At 39.8% G+C, this 20,531-nt stretch overlaps 1 protein-coding gene across 1 annotated transcript; it reads right to left on the bottom strand.

Moving 5' to 3' along the window:
- Positions 1-439: 439 nt before the first annotated feature.
- Positions 440-20,497, bottom strand: DPM1 (dolichyl-phosphate mannosyltransferase subunit 1, catalytic). The gene is made up of 9 exons (XM_024750306.1): positions 20,307-20,497; positions 17,038-17,137; positions 11,722-11,755; positions 9,553-9,629; positions 9,443-9,468; positions 7,587-7,682; positions 4,259-4,327; positions 1,702-1,816; positions 440-802 (listed from the first exon to the last, which is right to left on the bottom strand). Exons 1-9 carry the CDS (start codon positions 20,465-20,467, stop codon positions 698-700), a joined length of 783 nt encoding a protein of 260 aa, XP_024606074.1. The 5' UTR covers positions 20,468-20,497; the 3' UTR covers positions 440-697.
- Positions 20,498-20,531: the final 34 nt, after the last annotated feature.

The following is a 20,531-nucleotide window of genomic DNA, read 5'->3' as shown; positions in this document are numbered from 1 at the left end:
GGGGGGGGCCAGAGGTGTGTATTTCTTTTTTAGTTCATATAGAAACAGCCATGTATCATATGTGTATTTCATGAATATAATTAGCACTCCTCTTACTTCTGACATGTATTAGGTATGAATCCAGAGCTATGAATACAGTTTTTGTTTGTTTGGTTGGCTTTTTTTGCGGTACGCGGGCCTCTCACTGTTGTGGCCTCTCCCATTGCGGAGCACAGGCTCCGGACACGCAGGCTCAGCAGCCATGGCTCACGGGTCTAGCCGCTCCGCGGCTCGTGGGATCTTCCCGGACCAGGGCACGAACCCATGTCCCCTAGCGTCGACAGGCGGACTCTCAACCACTGCGCCACCAGGGAAGCCCCTGAACACAGTTTTTATAAAGAATATTTCAAAATCTTCCCCATGTAAGAAATCCTGCATTTGCATACGCCATTTGAAAGCATTTTTATGCAAAAATTTCATATACATTTATTTATAGGTCTTAGTACAGCAAAATGTAAACGAAAATTGAGAACGCTGCTCATTTTTCTAATTTAATTTGACATGTAAAATGGAGTTTCTCAGGAAAAAAGATTTGCATGAAATTTACCTTACCTTATGATTTATGTTCTAAGAATACATTTTATAAAAATCAGCAACCAGGCTTCTTTTATGTTTAAATTGAAATGAACATGATTAAGTATAAATGAATAACTTTCTTTTATGTAGTAGCAAAGAGGGTCAATAGTCCTTTCAAGAAAGAGACTATTTCATTTCCTCCCAACTTGGATTCACCATAAACACGATCCACAAATGATATTGGAACCTAGTTAAAAAAATATATGTTAAGTGAGTCTTCAAAAATATTAGAAAGCAAGCATAGCAGGCATACAACAATTACTCATACAACAGAAACAAGATTAGTCCGCTGATAGCAAGTCCTTCAAGGTAAATCCGAATTATGGGATTCTTACAGCAACTGTGTACACCTCCAAGTCTTCAAAATTAAACATGCATTTTACTATCTAAAAATAGGTCATCCAGCCAAAGCTACAACTGTTTTGAAAAGCATTGATCCTGAATATTAAGTTGGTTTACTCAAGCTTCCAAGAAAAATTATATGCCCAAAGTAAAATGGCCTTTCACCTAATTTTTTTCAGTAGTCCATCAAATTTAGCTGTCACTGTTTTAGCACTAAGTTAAAAATCTTATAACTTCCACAACAGTAGTAACATTCTAGTTAGCTATTTTCTTGCTCTGAGTAAGAATATTATTGTTAAACAAGGAGAGTGTTCCCTAAGAACTTACTAGCCGGCTGGAAATATTACAAATCCCCTCTGCTCCCCCAATTCTTGCCCTTTTCATTTACTCATAGGCAACGGGCAAAAGGGATTCACCACTCATTTTTAAGTAGGGTGGCTGATGGCTGAGACAAGGGGAAAAGCAGCAGACTCATCCCATAATGCTGAGTGGTCAGAAGAAAGGGAAAGGAGAAAGAAGATACCGGTAACTTTTATTTATTTAAAAGGGAATGCTGCCTTCTGTTAGGCTTTAAATCTTGGTAAGACAAATATATTAATTTTAAAGAAATGTTAATTTCACCCTTTTGCGTGGACAGCTGGAAGCCTTCCACATTTTTTAGTAGTTTATGAAAATTAACCTTTTTATGGTAAAGAGTATAAGCCTATTGTTTCTTTATGAGGGGTATAACACCATTTACCATACCTCGCCAACAGTATAATTCAGCTGTCTCGCCCGAACAATCATCTCCATCTGGAAGACGTAGCCTTTAGAAACACATTTTTCTATTAATTTCTGTAAAACTTCTTTTCGGTATAACCTGTAAGAAATTAAAATGTATATGAACACCTGGATAAACATACATGCCTACATGTATCCTGACCTTACAAAAAGTTCACTGGTATTTATAAAACCTTAAACTTTCACCAGCCATTTGTATATAGAAAAGTTCTCACAGTTGATGATTATGATACATTTGTCCTGAACTGGGAAGGCCATAAAAATATGTGGTAAATAATTTGGGACGATTCTGAAAATGAATTCTTAGTATCTTTTAGAGAATTATCTTCCTATCACACTATCAGAAATTATAAAAATATGGTGATAAAGTGAATCCTGTGGAGAACCCCCCCATCGTTTGTAGTTTTTATTTTCTTAATTTATTTTTAAAGCTGAAAGGGGAGAAACTGTTTCAAATACTGGAACAACAGAGTTGACAGATGATGAAGCAATAATATAAACTAGGTAACAAGAAAGAAGTAGTTAACAGGCATTTCCTCATAAATGTCTATGACGTTCCTATTTCCTGAGATCTAAATAAATTCCTGAGATAAACTAAGTCCCTCTAGGATGAGCTTGGTTAAGCTAGGTTAAGACAGGAAGTAGGGATCACAGGATGAGGCAATCCTGGTGGGAATCAGATATCAGCAACTGAGGTCACAGTTAGACACTTAAACTGGGCGAATGCACACCCTAACTTTAGATGGACTGCAGGCCAAGGGCAGAGCTCATCAGATTTACAAAGAAAGACGGGAGCTGGGAAGTCCTATGGGTGAACTCAGTCACGTTCTTCAGGAGCTCCCTATTTTCAGAGTCACTGAGGTTAAAAAACAAAAAAACCCTGAGCCTCAGTGAGTAGAAAGGCAGCAACTGCTACCTCTTTCTTCTTGCTGTTTTTGTTTCGGAGAAAGCTAGGTGAGGCCGTAACTTTGTTCTCTTGGTAGTTAAAGCCACCTGGATCTATAATGCCAGAGGGCTTTATACCTGGAACTCACGTATTTTCTCAGGCTTCCTTTCAGGTTACCCCACCTTTTGTTTTTCAAGCTTTTAGGTGGCTATGCGGCTAAAGCACAGTCCTTAGAGGGACCTGAGGGGGATTAGTGGTATGTACTCCTTTACCCACACAGTCTCCATCAGAACTCAAAAGGGTAAGTCTGGAATAAATGTGAAGAAAGGAGATTCTGATGGTCGTAATAATCATTCAATAACAAATGTTTATTGAGGAACCTACTGTGTTTCAGGCACCTTTTCATGTTTTGGGATTTTAGCAGTAGAAACTAAAGATATGTGTCAAATGATGTTAAGTAGGGGAGGGAGGTCTGGGATTATGGGAAGAACTATGATGGTGGGATAATGGAATAGCGTTTCAGCAGTACCTTTAAAACTAGGATTAGGCTACGAATTCTTTCCCTGTAAGAGTCACTTTATTCCCGTAAGAGTCACTTTGTAAGGTTTATTTCTCTTCATTGCCAACCCTGTCTCCTCCACCACAGTATCTTTTTTTTTTTTTAATTACAATCTTTTTTTTTCCTCTGGAAATCAGAGATCTTTATAACACATTATTCATTTGCCTCGAAGTGTGGAACTGAAGAGATGTATTTATGGGGTTCCTATCTATCTTTTATACACCAAATTGTGCTTTCAAAATAATTTACATTTTAATTCTAGAGTGGTTTCATTTTCATTATCTGACCTCTAATTTGCGATGGCTCCTCTCTTCACTTTTGACTCTGTCTTACTATCTCTGAACTGCTATCCAACAGACTTGCAGTTGCACTAATGGAACTAGTTAACCTTCAACAACCAGCTCCTAAATTTGTGTGTTTGTGTGTTCTAATGAAGTATGGAAGAATCAACATTATTTAATGGATAGAAGCAAATGCCAAGTAATAGAAAGTATTAACCAATGCATGGGTCTCAGCCTTAAAGCAGATGAACAGAAATTTTATAGTTTCAGAGATAATACACACACCCCCAGAAACAAACAAAAATAAAAAACCCCCAAGGACCTAGCAGGAGGCTTCGCTCCATTTAAACAAGAATTTTTTTTTAATAAAAAACATGGAGAATAAGGAAACTGAAAAAGCTCTATATAAATATTAAAGATTTTAAACTTTTCTGTGGACAATGCTATAAGCTGCAGAAAATTACTGGAAGAGGCACTGCTTTTGAAGCCCATCTCAGTAACGTCCTGAATGAGCAGTCTATGGTCACCTCAGGCCCCTCAAGGGCTGAGCAGCGATACCACTGTTAACAAGCACATGAACCTGTCGTCCATACTCTCTAAAAAGTACGATGTTTTCCCTTAAGATGCTTACGCTTCATTAGCAGCTCCTAACCAACTTCAGTCTGTCTTTTTTAGCGTTCCAAAACAAAAATGGGATAGAAACGAAAAGTATTTCTTTAAGTCATTATAAAGCAAGAAATTTAGGCAAGAAATTGTAAATAGTAGAATACACACAATCACAGGTTTTCACTGTACCTGAAACTTCCTGTTAAATCAGACGCTCCTGGTCTCAGCAAGATCTGAGTTATAAAATTGGCCCCACGGCTGCCAAATAAAAGATTTTCTTTATAAAGTACAATTTCTAAACAAAAGAAATACACCCAGGTGTAGAGTGCTAAAAATGCTACACTGACTTCATAAATGCAACACTATTTCACAAAAATGTTAATTCTATGGAACAAACAGAAATCAGTGAAAGGAGATCTGGTAGTTCTCATTTTTCAGAAAATAGGGATTTTTATTCTTGGAATGTGACATGTAGAAGTGACCATAAAACACTCATTCTTCCAAACTCTAGGTGGGAATGGTAATAGATTTTTTAACTCAACTCGCATATTTGCCAACAGTCATGATTTAGAATTACAAACATCTGTCAAGACAACAAAAGTGATCTGTCAGGGATCTGGAGTTCCTTTTTCAGATTCAGATCACCAAGTGATGGCAGTTTCCAACTCGGTAATAGGTCAGTTTGCATTAAAATGGCTTTTTTTTTTTTTAAAGGTGTGCAGGTGGGAGAAGGTTTTGGTTTTGGGGAATCTCTGGAAATTGACCAAAAGTTCCATTCTGAGACTTTCTTAGTCTGCTTGGGCTTCTATAACAAAATACCATAGACTGGGTGGCTTAAACAACAGATATTCAATTCTCACAGTTCTGGAGGCTGAAAAGTGCCAGATCAAGGTGCTGCAGACTTGGTTCCTGGTGAGGATCCTGTTCCTAGCCTACACATGGTACCTTCTTGCTGTGTGCTCAAGTGGAGGGGGGCAGAGGGGCTGAGGGTGGGGGTAGGAGGAGAAAGGCCAAGCTTTCTTGGTTTCTTCTTGAAAGGGCACTAATCCCACCAAAAGTGCCCCACACTCAGGACCTCATCTAAACCTAATTACCTTCTCAAAACCCCACTTCCAAATACCAACACTCCCTGCACAAGGTACTTTAACACATGAATTCTAGCAGAAACATTCAGTCCATAACAATGACTTTAGGATCTGTGCTTCAAACACAACTAGGTATCAATCAACTGTAATCTATTACTAATAGCTATTATTAACATTTCAAAAAGATGTGAAGTACACTTGGAAAAAATGACTTTGGTACTGCAGCTATATTTTAGTGGGCTCAGATTATTTTAGAGTGTTCAGATTCAGAAAAAAGGTGGTTTTTTTTTTTGGCGGGGGTGCGGAGGGCAGCAGGGGAAGCAGCCTGGAGAAAACAGTTTCTCTGCAAAGCCAGGGTAACCATCAAGGCACTCCTTAGGAGTGTTTCCTTCTTCCTCCCCCCACTCCCTCATGCCCCACAGCATGTGGGATCTTAGTTCCCAGACCAGGGATTAAACCCAAGCCCCCTGCATTGGAAGTGTGGAGTCTTGACCACTAGACTGCCAGGGAAGTCCCAGGAGTGTCTATTTCATATAAATAACATGGTTAGGGATATAGCTGGCATAATGGCTAACAGAAACATTTTCCTTCAAATAGCTACCAAAAAATTCCAGGACATAGTTTACCCACCAAAATGGGTGTAATCAAAGGAATGTGAGTGTATATGTATTTATGTGTATGTGCGCATGTCTGTATGTATATATTTGTACATTTATTTAAGGTAATGCATTTTAAAATTGGGGTCTTTTAATTAAAATGCAGCAAGAGTCAGACAGACTTGGGTTCAATTCTGGTTCTGGACCATACAAATGAGACCCTGAGCAAGTGATACAGACTCTTTCTCAGGAGTTTATACTATAAAGTCAGTGCAGACATTAACAACTAATGACAGATACAACTCAAAACAACTAAATGATCCAACTAAACGTTGTAAATTGTCTCTGACTGGGACTCCCTGATTTTAAATAGTAGCTTTAATGAACAATTCAGAGAGGCCTGAGAGATCACTGATTTGTTGCTCTCAACCCTGGCTGCACAACAGAATCATCTGGGAGCCTGTGAAAAATACTGGTGCTCTTGCACCACCTCTGGAGAGCCACTCAGATGGTCTGCAGTATGTGTGTGCACAAGAAAGGGAGGACAGACAGGGAGCAGTTGTGTATAATTTTCCCTCTACATGACTTCAATGCTCAGGAGGATTGAAAACCACTGAGCTATCCGAACCCTTCATTTCACTGGAGACTGAGGCTCTTACATGTTTGAAATACTTGCCCAAGGTTTAAGAGTTAAGAGGCAAAAGTGACATTAACCTAACAGAACCTTCAATAGGAATGAAGTGGGTGATAAAAAATACTATCAGTAAGAATTTATATAAAGTTATGTTGTTACACAAAAAGCAATAAGCTATATAGATCCTTTAGAGATAGAAACACATCTTCCCAACAACCTAGGTGCCATAGATTAAATATGGTCAAAAATTCTTTGTGGGTCTTCCCATCAAGAGGTGGATTCTATTTCCCCACCCCTTGATTATGGGCTTGCTTTGACCAAAAATTAATTTGGTGTTAGCCCCAGAGCTTAGGACTCAAGAGTCCTTGCAGTTGCAGCCTTGGTACTTTTGGGTGCTGCCCTTAGGATGTCATGTAAAGAAGCTGATCTAGCTTCCCAGGTAAGCGGCCACATGCAGGAGAACTGAGATGGCCCAGCCAACAACCAGTACCAACTGCCAAACATATGAATAAGGCCATCTTGGAGCCTCCAGCTGAAGGAAACTGCATGAGTGAGCCCAGGTGAAGTCAGCAGAGGAACCAGTAGCCAAACCACAGAACTGTGAGAAACAATAAATTGTTGCTGTAAGTCACTCAGTTTTGGGATGGTTTGTTACACTGTAATAGAAAACTGAAAGTTTGTTTTATTTCCATCTTATCATGAGGAAAGTAAAGCCTAGAAAAGGTAAAATGCAAGGGGACACAAGTAATTAAAAGACACAATCAGGATTTTAACCCAGGTCTGCCTCCAAAGCCTCACTACTTTATGCTGCTTAGTAAAAGCTGAAATCATGAAGTGTCTTAAATTATTGAAAAATATATATGGAAAAAATTACATATTTAGTCCAAAAATATAGATGAATTGTTCACTTAAATCAAAGCTGAAGGTCCAGCAGAACAAACTGTGCTGAATTAAACCATTTCTACGAAAGGTTCAAAGGTTTATGCAAATTTTTCCCAAGTGAAAACCATCCAAAATACAATACTCTAACACAGGAAAAACTGTGGGTAAGAAGCTATCTGGGAATACTTTCTGGAAGTTACAATCTGATCCCACAAACTCCAAGGCAGCATGGTAATTTAATCCAAATACCTGTTAAAAACATATTTCTAGTAGTTACACTAAAAAAAAAATAGAGAAATCATGAGCACATACATATATACCTGATTATTTTCCTTTTCAAATCCCAGCCATATACACCTCCATTTCCTTTGTAGCGAGTTCCAGAGACAATGTCAAAATTACCCTCCTTTTGCTTCCTGCAGAAAAAAATAAATTAGCTGGCAATTAGAAAAAGCTGTTGAGCTTTCAACAGAATTGCTAAAGCAATGCTTATGAGTATTTTTAATTCTAACAGATATCACCAGAAATTACTTTCCAAAAAGGCTGTAGTAACTCATACTTCCTCCAGCAATATCCATGTTCATTTTCTATCATCTTATTGGTGCTGGATGTATTGTTCTATATGTCTTTAATTTTGAAAAACTAATAGTAACACACGGTTATTTTAATTGCATTTCCCTGACTACATCCCAGGGTGAATATCTTCTCTTAGGTTTATTAGCCATTTGGACGACTTTTCTACTCCACTGGTTCTACTGCCTTATCAGGTCAAAGGAGCTTTTGTGTATTGGTGATCTAAGCAGAGAAGGTATTTCTGAGGTGACTTTTATGCAGAGATCAAACAAGGAGTAGCTGGCCATTAGGAGCAGTGAAAGAGCACTTCAGGCAAGGGGGAGGGGCATAAGATGAGTTCAGAATGCAAGGCAGGGGCCACATCACGGGTGGTTTGAGGGGCAAGTAAAGGAGTGTGGATTTTTCCCCATGTGTTCACAGGAACTCCTGGAAGTGTTCTAAATAGGTGAGTGACCTGATCTGATTCTGTTTTTGTGTATTTAGCTTACATTCAGAACAGCTTGCAAATTCTTATTCTGAGAGGTATCATGGTCTCTTGGGTTTTCTAAAAATATAGTTACATTACCTGCAAATAAATGTAATTTTGTATCCTTTACCAATATATACTAAACTCTTATGTTACAACATTACTTAAAATCTCCATGTTTAATGATAGGTGGTACGCCTATAATCATTAATGAGTTTATTGGAAATGACTCAACATTTTACCATTTAATAAGACCTTTGTGGGGAAATTCCTTGGTGGTCCAGTGCTTAGGACTCTGCTGAGGGCCTGGACTAAATCCCTGGTCGGGAAACTAAGATCCTGCAAGCCACGCAGTGAGGCCAAAAAAAAAAAAAAAAAAAAAAAAAGAAAGACCTTTGTGTTAGGACCAGGTTGTCTTCAGTATGGTTTCCTTCTATTTCTACATTAAAATTTTAATTAGCAATGGCTAGTGAATTTTACCAAATATGCTTTACCATCTATAGACTTAATCACACTTCTTTTCTTTTCTTTTTAAAAAATATTTATTTGGCTGTGCCAGGTCCTAGTTGCAACACACAGGCTCCTTAGTTGCGGCCAGTAGGCTCCTTAGTTGTGGCATGCAAACGCTAAGTTGCAGCATGCATGTGGGATCTAGTTCCCTGACCAGGGATCCAACCTGGGCCCCCTGCATTGGGAGTGTGGGGTCTTAGCCACTGGACCACCAGGGAAGTCCCCAGTCATGCTGCTTTCTTTGTTAATGTGATAAATGAATTTTTTTGACCGATTCCTGATTTTGGCATTCCTGGAATAAACCCCAGGTATTCATAGTGTTCTACTCTTACGATGCAGGGCTTAATTCCATTTAACAGGGAAGCTGCTTTTCATATTTTTCTGTAGTCTGTAAGAATTAGGTAACAAAGGAATTATCTGTTGATTACTCCTCTCAGGGCTCCTAAAAGATATCATTTAGTCACGTAACTAAATATTTACATGTCTCAAAGCTATACCTTGGTTTCATTTTTGATAGCAAACTTAAAATACCATGAGTATTTTTAATGAATGAAAAATGAAAATAAGTACAAAATCAATATAAGATAAATGATTTGAATAATTCTTTCAAATATTAGAAATACCTACCTAATGAATTCAGGAATAAATTTTGGCTGAAATTTAGAAAGAATAAAGAGTAGGTCAGTAAAACAGGCTAAGACTATCATAAGTAGCCTCTAAAGAAATATACCACTCACATGGTGTGAGAGATCAGCATCCATGATGATTATGTAGTTTCCTGTGGCATGCTTCACCCCATGAATATATGCAGTTCCTAAAAATGAAAATATTTATATCCATTAAAGGAAATCACCAGAAATGCTTAGGTATATATCTGAACAGGGAAGAAATTGCTAAGCACCTCTGAAAAGCATACATTAGTCCTCTAACGTCCTATTTGTTATTCTCCATCAAAAACATCTCTCGGGCTTCCCTGGTGGTGCAATGGTTGAGAATCTACCTGTTAATGCAGGGGACACGGGTTTGAGCCCTGGTCTGGGAAGCAGAGCATGCCGCGGAGCAACTAGGCCCGTGAGCCACAACTACTGAGACTGTGCGTCTGGAGCCTGTGCTCCGCAACAAGAGAGGCCGCGATAGTGAAAGGCCCGCGCACTGCGATGAAGAGTGGCCCCCGCTTGCCACAACTAGAGAAAGCCCTCGCACAGAAACGAAGACCCAACACAACCAAAAATAAATAAATAAAAAGGCCAAGCATTTGAAGCCCTTAAAAAAAAAACAAAACTCTCAATTTCATTCTTTCGTCTCCAATTTCACTTTAGTCCCGGGCACCATCTTCTGATGCCTGGATCCCTACCTAACCAGTCTCTCTGCTTCTGCTCAGCCCATCACCCCTGTCCCACAAAAGCTACACAGTGAGTGTCTTCTACACTGTAAGGCTGGTACACTAGGGCCCTGTATCTGGTGCCAAAGGTGCAACTAGCAATTACTTAGCCACCCTCATGCTTAAATATTCCTCGGGGACTTGGCAGGTAAGGGTGACTGGTCAGGGACAGGATATGGGAATTCCTGCATTCTCTAGCCCCAAATCACCACAGTATCTTATTAGAAAGGCAGAACTCTTCTGACTTCTTTTGTTAAGAAGTGATTATCCAGGGACTTCCCTGGTGGCGCAGTGGTTAAGACTCCACGCTCCCAACACAGGGGGCCCAGGTACGATCCCTGGTCAGGGAACTAGATACCACACGCATGCTGCAACGAAGGAGCCTGCAAACCGCAACTAAGGAGCTGGTGAGCCACAACTAAGGAGCCCGCCTGCTGCAACTAAGAGCCAACCAGATTAATTAATTAATTTTTAAAAAACATGACTATCCACAGCTTTCTGGATTTCCACTGACGGGTTAGTAATTCTTGGTGGCTTTCATGGCAGTTTCAAGATTATTTCAATCCCAAAGAACCTTCTGGATTCAGATATTCAGAACATTTGATCATGCCATGAAACTGAGGGTCTTCAGGACAGCAGATACTCAATTCTCAAGAACTGTGCTTCCTCCATGCTCCCCCAATTTTTCAGTAAAATTATACCACTTTTCAACATAAAGCAGCTGTGACCAACAATAGAAATAAAGGCATTCAAGATTTTCATCTTAGAATGACTGACCTCATCTGAGCTTTTCTATAACCCCTTACATTTTAAAGCTGGAAAAGCTTCCTTTTAAAAAAATAAACACCTTTTAAAAACTTGTAACTTCAAGAACTGTTCAAAAGACTTACAGCTAAGGGAGTGTGCTGGTCTAAATGTTTGCCCTTAGATCCCTTCTCTGTTCTATAGTGCAGGATACTATATTTGTTTTCTTGTCAACTGGTTTCCAAGCAGCTTTGGGAGGCACAGGAAGAAGGAAGATCTCAAGGAGAAGGGGAAAAGTCCAAGTGTCCTCCCCTTTACTCTGCCTCCCAGCATGGACCAGATTCCATCCATGGCTCCCACTTCTGCCAAGCATCCCTGACTCCACCATTCTAGCTCCTCTGGGCAGCCCGGGTTCCCGGCTCTAAAAACACCATCTCCTCCATTGTTGCTCCAGCCCAGGAGCGGTAGTGAGCTCCAGCTGCTACTAATCTCTGAGTAGCCCCACTGTTCCATTTGGCTTCTCAGCAATTCCTTCACCTGTGTAACTAGATTCTCTGTATTAAATTCCCTATATTGAAAGAATTACAGTGGTTTCTGTTTTCCTAAGTGGGCTTTGCCTCATACAGGCAATTCAAGTTAAACCATCTGAATATCATTAAGATCATTAAAAACCATCACAGGAGGTGACTGTATTTTGGCCCTGTTCCATACTGGGGAAATACACACTGGATAATCTTACCAAGGCAAGGAGCAGGCATGAGGGGTGAGAGGTTCTACTTACCTAGTCCCAATTTCTGCTCCCGTGGTCTTAGAAGCTGTAAGAATAAGAAATGGCATTTTAACACAAATAATCGAAAATCTGACTAATAAAAACTTTTTTAATAAGTGCTCACTCATTTTAACAGAAATACAGCTGCATTTATTAGACCTTAAAGCAGAATATGCTTAACATTTTTTGCCAAAGTAAAAAAAGCATTTAGTAACAAATCAAATAATTTAATAGCTTTCACGGAAAAGTAACATTCTTTCACTCAAACCCCACAGACCAAATCTTAAACTCCGCCCCCTGCCGCACCCCAGAGCTATCCACCAAAAAAAACATTTTTTTATGTCTATTACTTGATTTATCATTTTAAGCAATATCTATTGATTCCTTCCTAGGAAAACTGAGTATTTAACTCACTTATTCTATACCTTTTTGGAATATCTGATAGCCATGCTTGTTTTCTCAATTCCCTTTGTGATTTTAAATGTTGATACTCCATCCACTTATCTTGACTCCATGCTTGGATGACCTCATCTTATTCTCTATTGGTCCAATGACATGATTTCAGGTTATATTCCTAAGATTAAATTCTTTCTCCTTACAGTTTGTCAATTAGTCTTTCTACACTTCTTGCTTCATATATAAACACTGACTTAGTTGTTATTTCCTTTTTTCTCTAAATTTCTGGAAAAGTAGAATGCCAAGGTTTTGGCGCTAGGTTTCTGAGGTAGGGGGCTCAAGTAGACTAACTACTGAGCATTTCTTATCCTCCCCCCTCCCCTGCCCCCCGGCACTTGCCAGTGGGTAAGCAGGTTGCCTCAGACTGCAATCTCCAAAGTATTTGCAGTTTAATTTAAGCAGGATAGATTTTCTCTTTTTTTTAAAAACTACATGCAAGCTGCTATAGGTCTAGGTGAGGAACAAAGATGACAAAATACATTCCTACCCCATGAGTTTTTATATAGAGGAGAACTAGACATTCAATCAATCATCTATAATAATTACTATTCACTGAACAAAATCAAACCAGACATGTCAGGTTTTGATTTTGTGCTTGACTGTTACTGACAAAATACTGACCTCATCTGGTATTTGCCCTGAAAAAGCATATCCTTTAAAGTTCATCTTAGATTTTCTATAACCGTATGTTTTAGCTAAAAATCTTTTTTTCAAACAAAGGATAATTTTGTTATTTATAATTTTCAGAACGTTCAAAAGTTTATATAAAATACAAACCACGTTACATAGATAGGGTACCATGGAGCAGTTAAAAGAATGAGGTAATCTGGTGACAAAAGATGACCAAGGTATAATTAAAGAGTAACAGAGGGCTTCCCTGGTGGCGCGGTGGTTGAGAGTCCGCCTGCCGATGCAGGTGACACGGGTTCGTGCCCCGGTCCGGGAAGATCCCACATGCCGCGGAGCAGCTAGGGCCCGTGAGCCATGGCCGTTGAGCCTGAGCGTCTGGAGCCTGTGCTCCACAACGGGAGAGGCCACAACAGTGAGAGGCCCGCGTACCGCAAAAAAAAAAAACAGAATGACACAGGAAGACCGCATTTCTGTTCAAAAACAAAAACACACATATAAAACCACATTACCTGGTTCTATAGACGTAGACACACACACACGTGCACAAAAAGGTCTGGGGTAACATATACCAAAATGTGGGCCGGGGTCTCCCCCTGGAGAAGGGACTGGGATGCAGATCAAGAAATGCTCATCAGAGGCCAATTCAGTTTTACTGGTAATATTTACATTTGACAAGAATATACTTGGGCTTCCCTGGTGGCGCAGTGGTTGAGGGTCCGCCTGCTGATGTGGGACGTGGGTTTGTGCCTCCAAAAAAAAAAAAAAAAAAAAGAATATACTTGTTTACTTCTTATGTAATAAAAAGTTCAAATTGTTTCATCTCCTGTGCTTTACTTTCAGACTGCTAATTCCACCCCTCTCCTTTTTTTTTCCCTCCTCACATCAGTATGATTGCTTTTTCTTACACGAGGCAGGATGGCTTAGTAGATGACTATGGAACCCCCCTGCTAATTTGCTGTGTGACCCCGGGGCAGCAATGGGCACACAGAGCTCACTTCACCCAGCCGTCATCAGAAGAAGCTGTGAATTCACAGGAAGTGCGTGTAAGGGTACAGGGCACATACCCTGAAGAATGCTTACCACAACTGCTTAGAAAATACCATACGACACTATGATCTGTTTGACAAAAAACTTACTTTGTAAAAATCTTTATCGTAGAAAATCTTGGTGACACTTCAGAAAACTATATCAATTTCCACTAGGATCAACACCATTTGAGTGGATCTGTTTTACCGTACTCTCGGAAACGGGTTGGGAGAAAGAATAAAAATAAATCTGCAGCTAAGAAAAGGCTAATCGTACTCTATTTCGCAATTCTTAACAGTGAGGCTCATATTTTTTTCACTTTTGACCATCTGTAGTTCTTTTTTTTTTTTGCATCGGCAGGCGGACTCTCAACCACTGCACCACCAGGGAAGCCCTGTAGTTCTTGTTTTTATGAATATTTATTTCTGTACATTTGATTAGGATACTGATCTCTTTGTCAGAGAAAATATTTTGGTATTTGGGGATGAACCAAATATTTTTAAGTAGTCAGATCTCTCAATCTCAAGCTTGACATTTAAAAAGTAATGAATGTGTGTTACACTTCATTATCAAAACAATTTTTAAAAATACTAAACTATAAATAATGACAAAATATAGATGAGTCTACCTGATCTCAAGTTGGGGGATGAAACAAGCCATGTACATCAAACATAATAGAAGCCCTCCAAATCTCATACCTCCCCGCCCTGTGATCACTGTTAACAGTTCAGAATATGTGCCTCCAATTCTTCTACGGTCCCACTCCTGCCATTTATTAATTACCTATGTACCCTTGGAAAGTCACTTAATCTCTAGTCTGTTTCCTCACCTCAAGAGTTAAATTTTTTTTTTCTTTAGCTTTTTTTCTAAAATATTCATTTCAGCCAGTTTGAAAGGCTAACAAAGCATCTGTGAATATTTTATCTGAGGTATTGTAAGGTGGTTCCTAATTTTTCCCCCAACTAAATATATATATGTCACCTAAAAAGCAAGCAAGTGCCCTCCCTGGCATAGCTTGTTATTGGCACGTGCGCACGTGCACACACGTAATTTTCTAGTTTAAATGACCTAAAAGTGATAAAATAATGAATGAATAGGGAATTTCCCTGGTACCACACGGAAATCACGATAGTAAATGCTATTTTTTCCTCATTATTTTACATTTTATTGGATGATGGGAAAAGTGGAACCCTTTGAAGACCATGTTGTTTTAGAATTTGAGATCAATTCATCAGGCATTCCTTAAGATCAATCAATCACACCTCAAGGCTGAGGTTCTATGACAAAAGTATTCAAAACACTGTTAGGTTGATGTTCCCAGATTAAATGGAAGTACATAATGAAAGTATTCTATACATTATGTGAATCAGCCCTGGCCCAGAACTTAATAAAAACTGAGGAACTGTTGGCCAAAAATATGAACCTAGCATTATCGGAAGTCACTGCTAGAAGGATGAAAATCTCAGTTTTTATCTCCTCTGTACACTTGTACATCTGGAGACATTCAGAGAGGACTGAGGTGTGCTAGTTCTGTGAATTGCTTGTCTGTGAGATGGAAAGAACCTCTAGTACAGGATAGATTTACCATGTATATAAGAGTAACACATTTCTTTAAATGCTTCTCACCAACTAAGATCTCCTGCAACTGCACAGAAATTATTTCATTATTGGGACTAATCAAGAATATCTGGACCCAGAGCCTATTCTTTTTTTTTTTTTAATTTTATTTACGTATGTATGTATGTATGTATTTATGGCTATGTTGGGTCTTCGTTTCTGTGCGAGGGCTTTCTCTAGTTGCAGCAAGTGGGGGCCACTCTTCATCGCGGTGCGTGGGCCTCTCACTATCGCGGCCTCTCTTGTTGCGGAGCACAGGCTCCAGACACGCAGTCTCAGTAATTGTGGCTCATGGGCCTAGTTGCTCCGCGGCACGTGGGATCTTCCCAGACAAGGGCTCGAACCTGTGTCCCCTGCATTGGCAGGCAGATTCTCAACCACTGCGCCACCAGGGAAGCCCAAGCCTATTCTTTATGATGCTTAATTGCCATTTCTTGAAATGCAAATATCAATAAAGATTCTCCAAGAGACTTCTTCGTTCCTTTTTATGGCTGAGTAATATTCCATTGTATATATATGTACCACATCTTCTTTATCCATTCCTTTGTTGATTGACATTTAGGTTGCTTCCAGGTCCTGGCTATTCCAAGAGACTTCTTTATTCCTATGCCAATCGTTCTCTGTTGGGAAGAGGGACAATTCTGCCCACAAAGGGAGGGACACTTGATGTTATCCAGAGGTATTTTTGGTTGCCACACTGAGGAGGGGGGCTGCTGCTGCATCTCGTGGGTAGAGTCCAGGGATGATCCTAACATCCTACAACATACACGACAGTCCCTCACAGCAAAGACCTATCAGGTCCCAAGGTCAGTAGTGCTGAGATTGAGAAATTCTGGTCTATACAAATTACAAAATACCCAAAGCCTAGAATGTGTTTTCTAATTAAACCTGGATTTAATGTATGCTTTTGGCCCAAGAATTAGCTGAAGTGATCTCACAAGTATGCTCCAACGTTTATAAAGCCAAAACACTGATCAAAAATAAAAATTACAAAGCTATTACAAAATGAACTCTACATCTGCCTAAGTTACTCCTGTAGAAGAACAACAGGCTTTAAGGCACAGTGGGAATATCTAAAGTTTAAGACTCAGAAAGTCAATTTAAATACTTCCACAAGACTGTTCTACAGATAAAAATAAAAATGCCAAGTTCTCTGGAAAATCATGTTTCACATGAAAACAATCAGTCACCTTTCCCAGCTACAAGCTAGCTGTAGGCAGGATTCTCTACTGACAGTATGAGAATACCTAGAGAAAGGGAGTGCTAAAGAACAAGACACATTACTAACTGCAACCTAGCTCTACCAATATTCCTTCTCATTTCAGTATCATGCTTTAATTCTGCCCTTCAAGGAAACTGATCTGCAGAGTCAGACATAAAAACAGAGTTCATCCAAAGGCTATCTTGCTGTAAACCTACCACTGACTCAACATATCAAAGACATGTAAAATCTCAAGCACAATGAAAATGCATCTAAACCCCAAGTGTATAAGTTGCTCTTTAACTTTTTCAGTTTCTAGACAGACTGAATTTAAGCACTGTTCATCCATCATCTTTCCCCAATATAAACATAACTGATATGATAGAAAAATGACTTACAATTTTGTCTGACCCATAGATCTTCTCCAACTGTTCAGCAACATCCCTTGTTCCATCTGGGCTTCCATCATCTATGATTATAATTTCATAGTTGAAGCCACTAAAATAAAAAAATTTTAATTTTTTAAAATTTAAACTACTGCTTGGAGACAGTAGTCTCAAATGAAAAAATGATTTTAAAATCACTAATTCCTCCCCAGTATAAGTGGAAATTTATTGCCATGTTAAGCACCAAGGAAAACTTTAATTATCAAATGACATAAATGTCAAATATTTACTATGTCACCTCCCAATTACGTACGTTGCTGGAAAATGCTATACAGTCCTGAGATGTTAAAATTCTCACAGAAAACATACTCTTCCGTTAAAAAAATTATAGTGATCATATATATTATATACGATAGGATATCATATAAAATGTTATACCTACTTGGGAAATGGAATTGTGGAACTTTAATATCAAGTCTTAGTTACATAAAATATTTCAAAAATATATTTAAAGATATCAAGTCAGCTGAGTAGCTCTGGGTGATTATTCTTTTTAATTTAATCCATGAATAAATAAATCTGATTTAATTTCACCCTCAAAAAACCCACTTGAGAATGGTGACAGTCTTTTACATCACTATTTCAAACAGTTATACCCATTATCCCACACTATCAAAAAAAACAAAAAAAAAAAAACCCCAAAACCCCCCCAAAACCAAAAGAGCATAGAATGACAAAAGATGTCAGTGCTTCAAAATTAACATCTTTTCGTTGTTCCCATTAACTTCATGTGACAGTTTTTATTCTAAAAACAAGCTAGCACAATACTTGGATGTACCTGTGATCACCATCACATCTCTCCCCACCTCCCTTTAAAGAAAACATTCTTTTTGTTAACTTTATTGGGAAACTTAAGGGGAAAGAAAAGGAGATACAGACAAACCCCCGAAACGCAACATTCTGCTTCCTCTGGTCCTGCTTGAAGAAACAAATGCGAGGAAATCAACCAGAAAACACATTCTATTGTTAAAAGCTTAAAAAAGTCGGCCCCAGCAAACTTGGAAGAAAGCAAAACCCATCCTATCTTCTAAGAGTAGATAAGATGACTTCAGTTTCCAACAGTGCATTAAATTTGGCTCGTAAAGACAGAAAAAGTTAAGATGTTGGACTTCCCTGGTGGACTGGTTAGGACTTTGCCTTCCAGTGCAGGGGGTGCAGGTTCCATTCCTGGTCAGGGAGCTAGGATCCCACATGCCTCGTGGCCAAAAAAAACCAAAACATGAAACAGAAGCAATATTGTAACACATTCAATAAACACTTAAAAAAAAAGTTAAGATGTTAATTCTAGTTGTTGTTCTGAAAGAGATATACTTCATAAACAAATGGAGTCATTCATAAGCAAAATTACTGACCTCTCCACTTCAAAGCACCCACACCACCTGAGGGTGAGGTAGTTAAAGGAATCAAGCTGAGAAAACTTTAGATTACTTGACTGCCTTCTGAAAAGAAAAATAGCTGTTTCCGCCATTAAACTTCATTTTGATTTAAAAAAATCCACCCAGAAACTACTGAAAGATAAACTGCACTACATAAAAAAATTAAAGAATAGAGCAAAAAATATCGTATAATCAGAAGACAAGCTTCAACAAGATCAGCTACATGACAATTTCTCTCATCTGGAAAGAGCTTGAGAAATCAAAATATAACTTAAAGAAAAAAGGGTTAAAAGCTATGGATAAAAAAACTTTGAAAAGCCGTGAATGTGAGGATAGTTACTTCATTCAAAGAATTATAATCAAAACAGCAGTATCTTTCACCACTTAACATTTCCAACAATGTAGGTTTAATAAAACTGGCTGGTTGGTGGGGAAACAGGCCCTCTCTGATGAATGTTGGAGAGTCCTAAGCCGGTACTATCTTTTTTGAGAGCAATTTATCATTAAGTATCAATCTAAGCACATCTCTGTCGACTCAGCAATTACGCCACAAAGACTTTATCCACGGTATACTAGTAAAAGTAAGAATGTGTAAGGAGCACTTCTTACGTGTCAAGCACTTTTCTCAATGCTGTTAAATACGTTGTGCAGGGCTTCCCTGGTGGCGCAGTGGTTGAGAGTCCGCCTGCCGATGCAGGGGACACAGGTTCGTTCCCTGGTCTGGGAAGATCCCACATGCCGCGGAGCGGCTGGGCCCGTGAGCCATGGCCACTGAGCCTGCGCGTCCGGAGCCTGTGCTCCGCAACGGGAGGGGCCACAACAGCGAGAGGCCCGCGTACCGCAAAAAAAAAAAAAAAAAAAAAAAAAAATACGTTGTGCACAAAGTCCCTATTCTCATTTGTAAAGTTAAAGTCAAAAGAGAAAAACAGAAAAACTCTGGAAATAAGCCGTGTTCATTGATATGACCCGGTTAGAAAAATTAGAACACAGCCATATGATATTACCCAATTTTCACAATAATTTGCGAAGTTTGTATGTGCTGATACGGAAAGATCTTCAAAGATTTACACATGATCCCATTGGTGCAACCGTAAAACAAGTTACTTCGTACTGATACCACGATTTTCTGAAGTTTAAAAAAAACTGTATAACTCTTTCAAATTCAACTCCAAAATCTCTGTTTCTAACAATCACATCAAACAACCAGCAGCGAATCTGCCCTTCTACCCTCTCCAGAAAGGATGTCCAGCCCAGCAGCAGCTCCCTAACCCACAGAGCCCAAACCTCATTCTTACATAAGCCCTCAGCACCCGGGCGGGAGTGAGCGGCCTCACTGAGAGTCCTGGCTCCTGCCGCAGATCCTAACCACCTAGATAGAGGGAGGAGTGAGGTCAGGCTTTCGGCCTCGCAGTAATTAAAAGGGTGGCTAGGGACTTCCCTGGCGGTCCGGTGGTTAAGATTCTGAGCTCCCAACGCAGGGGACATGGGTTCGATCCCTGGTCCGGGAACTAAGATCCCATATGCTGCGGGCGCATGCCAAATATAAAATAAAACAAATAAAAGGGGGCCAACCCTTCTAAGAAAAAAGCGGGGTGAGGAGTATAAGGGAGTGTATAATAAAGGAGTGTGTCACAAAACCCAAGGGCAGAGATAAGAACCCGAGACACAGAGAGAACCCGGGAAGTATCCGCCTCCTTCCTCGTAGGGTGACTTCCTCCCCAAGGCATCCAGCGGGAGACAGAAGAGAAGCCAGGCAGGGGGCCGCCTCTCGCAGCCAACTGCCGACACCCAGGCCGGGAAAGCCAGCTCATCTCATTCCTCTAGGAGGGCGGCCGGGCGCGCTACCTCTCGGAGAAGCTCTTCACCAGCAGCCACACAATGAGCGGTAGGTTCTCGCGCTCGTTGTAGGTGGGCAAAAGCACCGAATACTTGTCTTGTCGCGGGGTGCGCGGCTCTGGCTCCCGCGGAGACCTAGTACACAGTCCACTCGCTTCCCCGGAGGCCATGGCAGAGCTGCGCCAGGCGCCGGAAGCGGAATGACGTCAACGCGGCACGGGAAGAGGACGCGTC

Source organism: Neophocaena asiaeorientalis, unplaced genomic scaffold (genome assembly GCF_003031525.2).
Source record: "Neophocaena asiaeorientalis asiaeorientalis breed wild unplaced genomic scaffold, Neophocaena_asiaeorientalis_V1.1 scaffold606, whole genome shotgun sequence".
NCBI lineage: Eukaryota > Metazoa > Chordata > Mammalia > Artiodactyla > Phocoenidae > Neophocaena > Neophocaena asiaeorientalis.
This window is presented reverse-complemented; position numbering and strand designations above follow the sequence as displayed.

Coding starts and splice junctions, on each gene's coding strand:
- DPM1 (XM_024750306.1), bottom strand. CDS start 20,467: ATGGCCTCCGGGGAAGCGAGTGGACTGTGTACTAGGTCTCCGCGGGAG. Junction 1,817..4,258: donor GATTTAACAGGAAGTTTCAG/GTACAGTGAAAA, acceptor AATTTCTTACAG/GTTATACCGAAAAGAAGTTT. Junction 803..1,701: donor TGAATTATACTGTTGGCGAG/GTATGGTAAATG, acceptor TTTTTTAACTAG/GTTCCAATATCATTTGTGGA.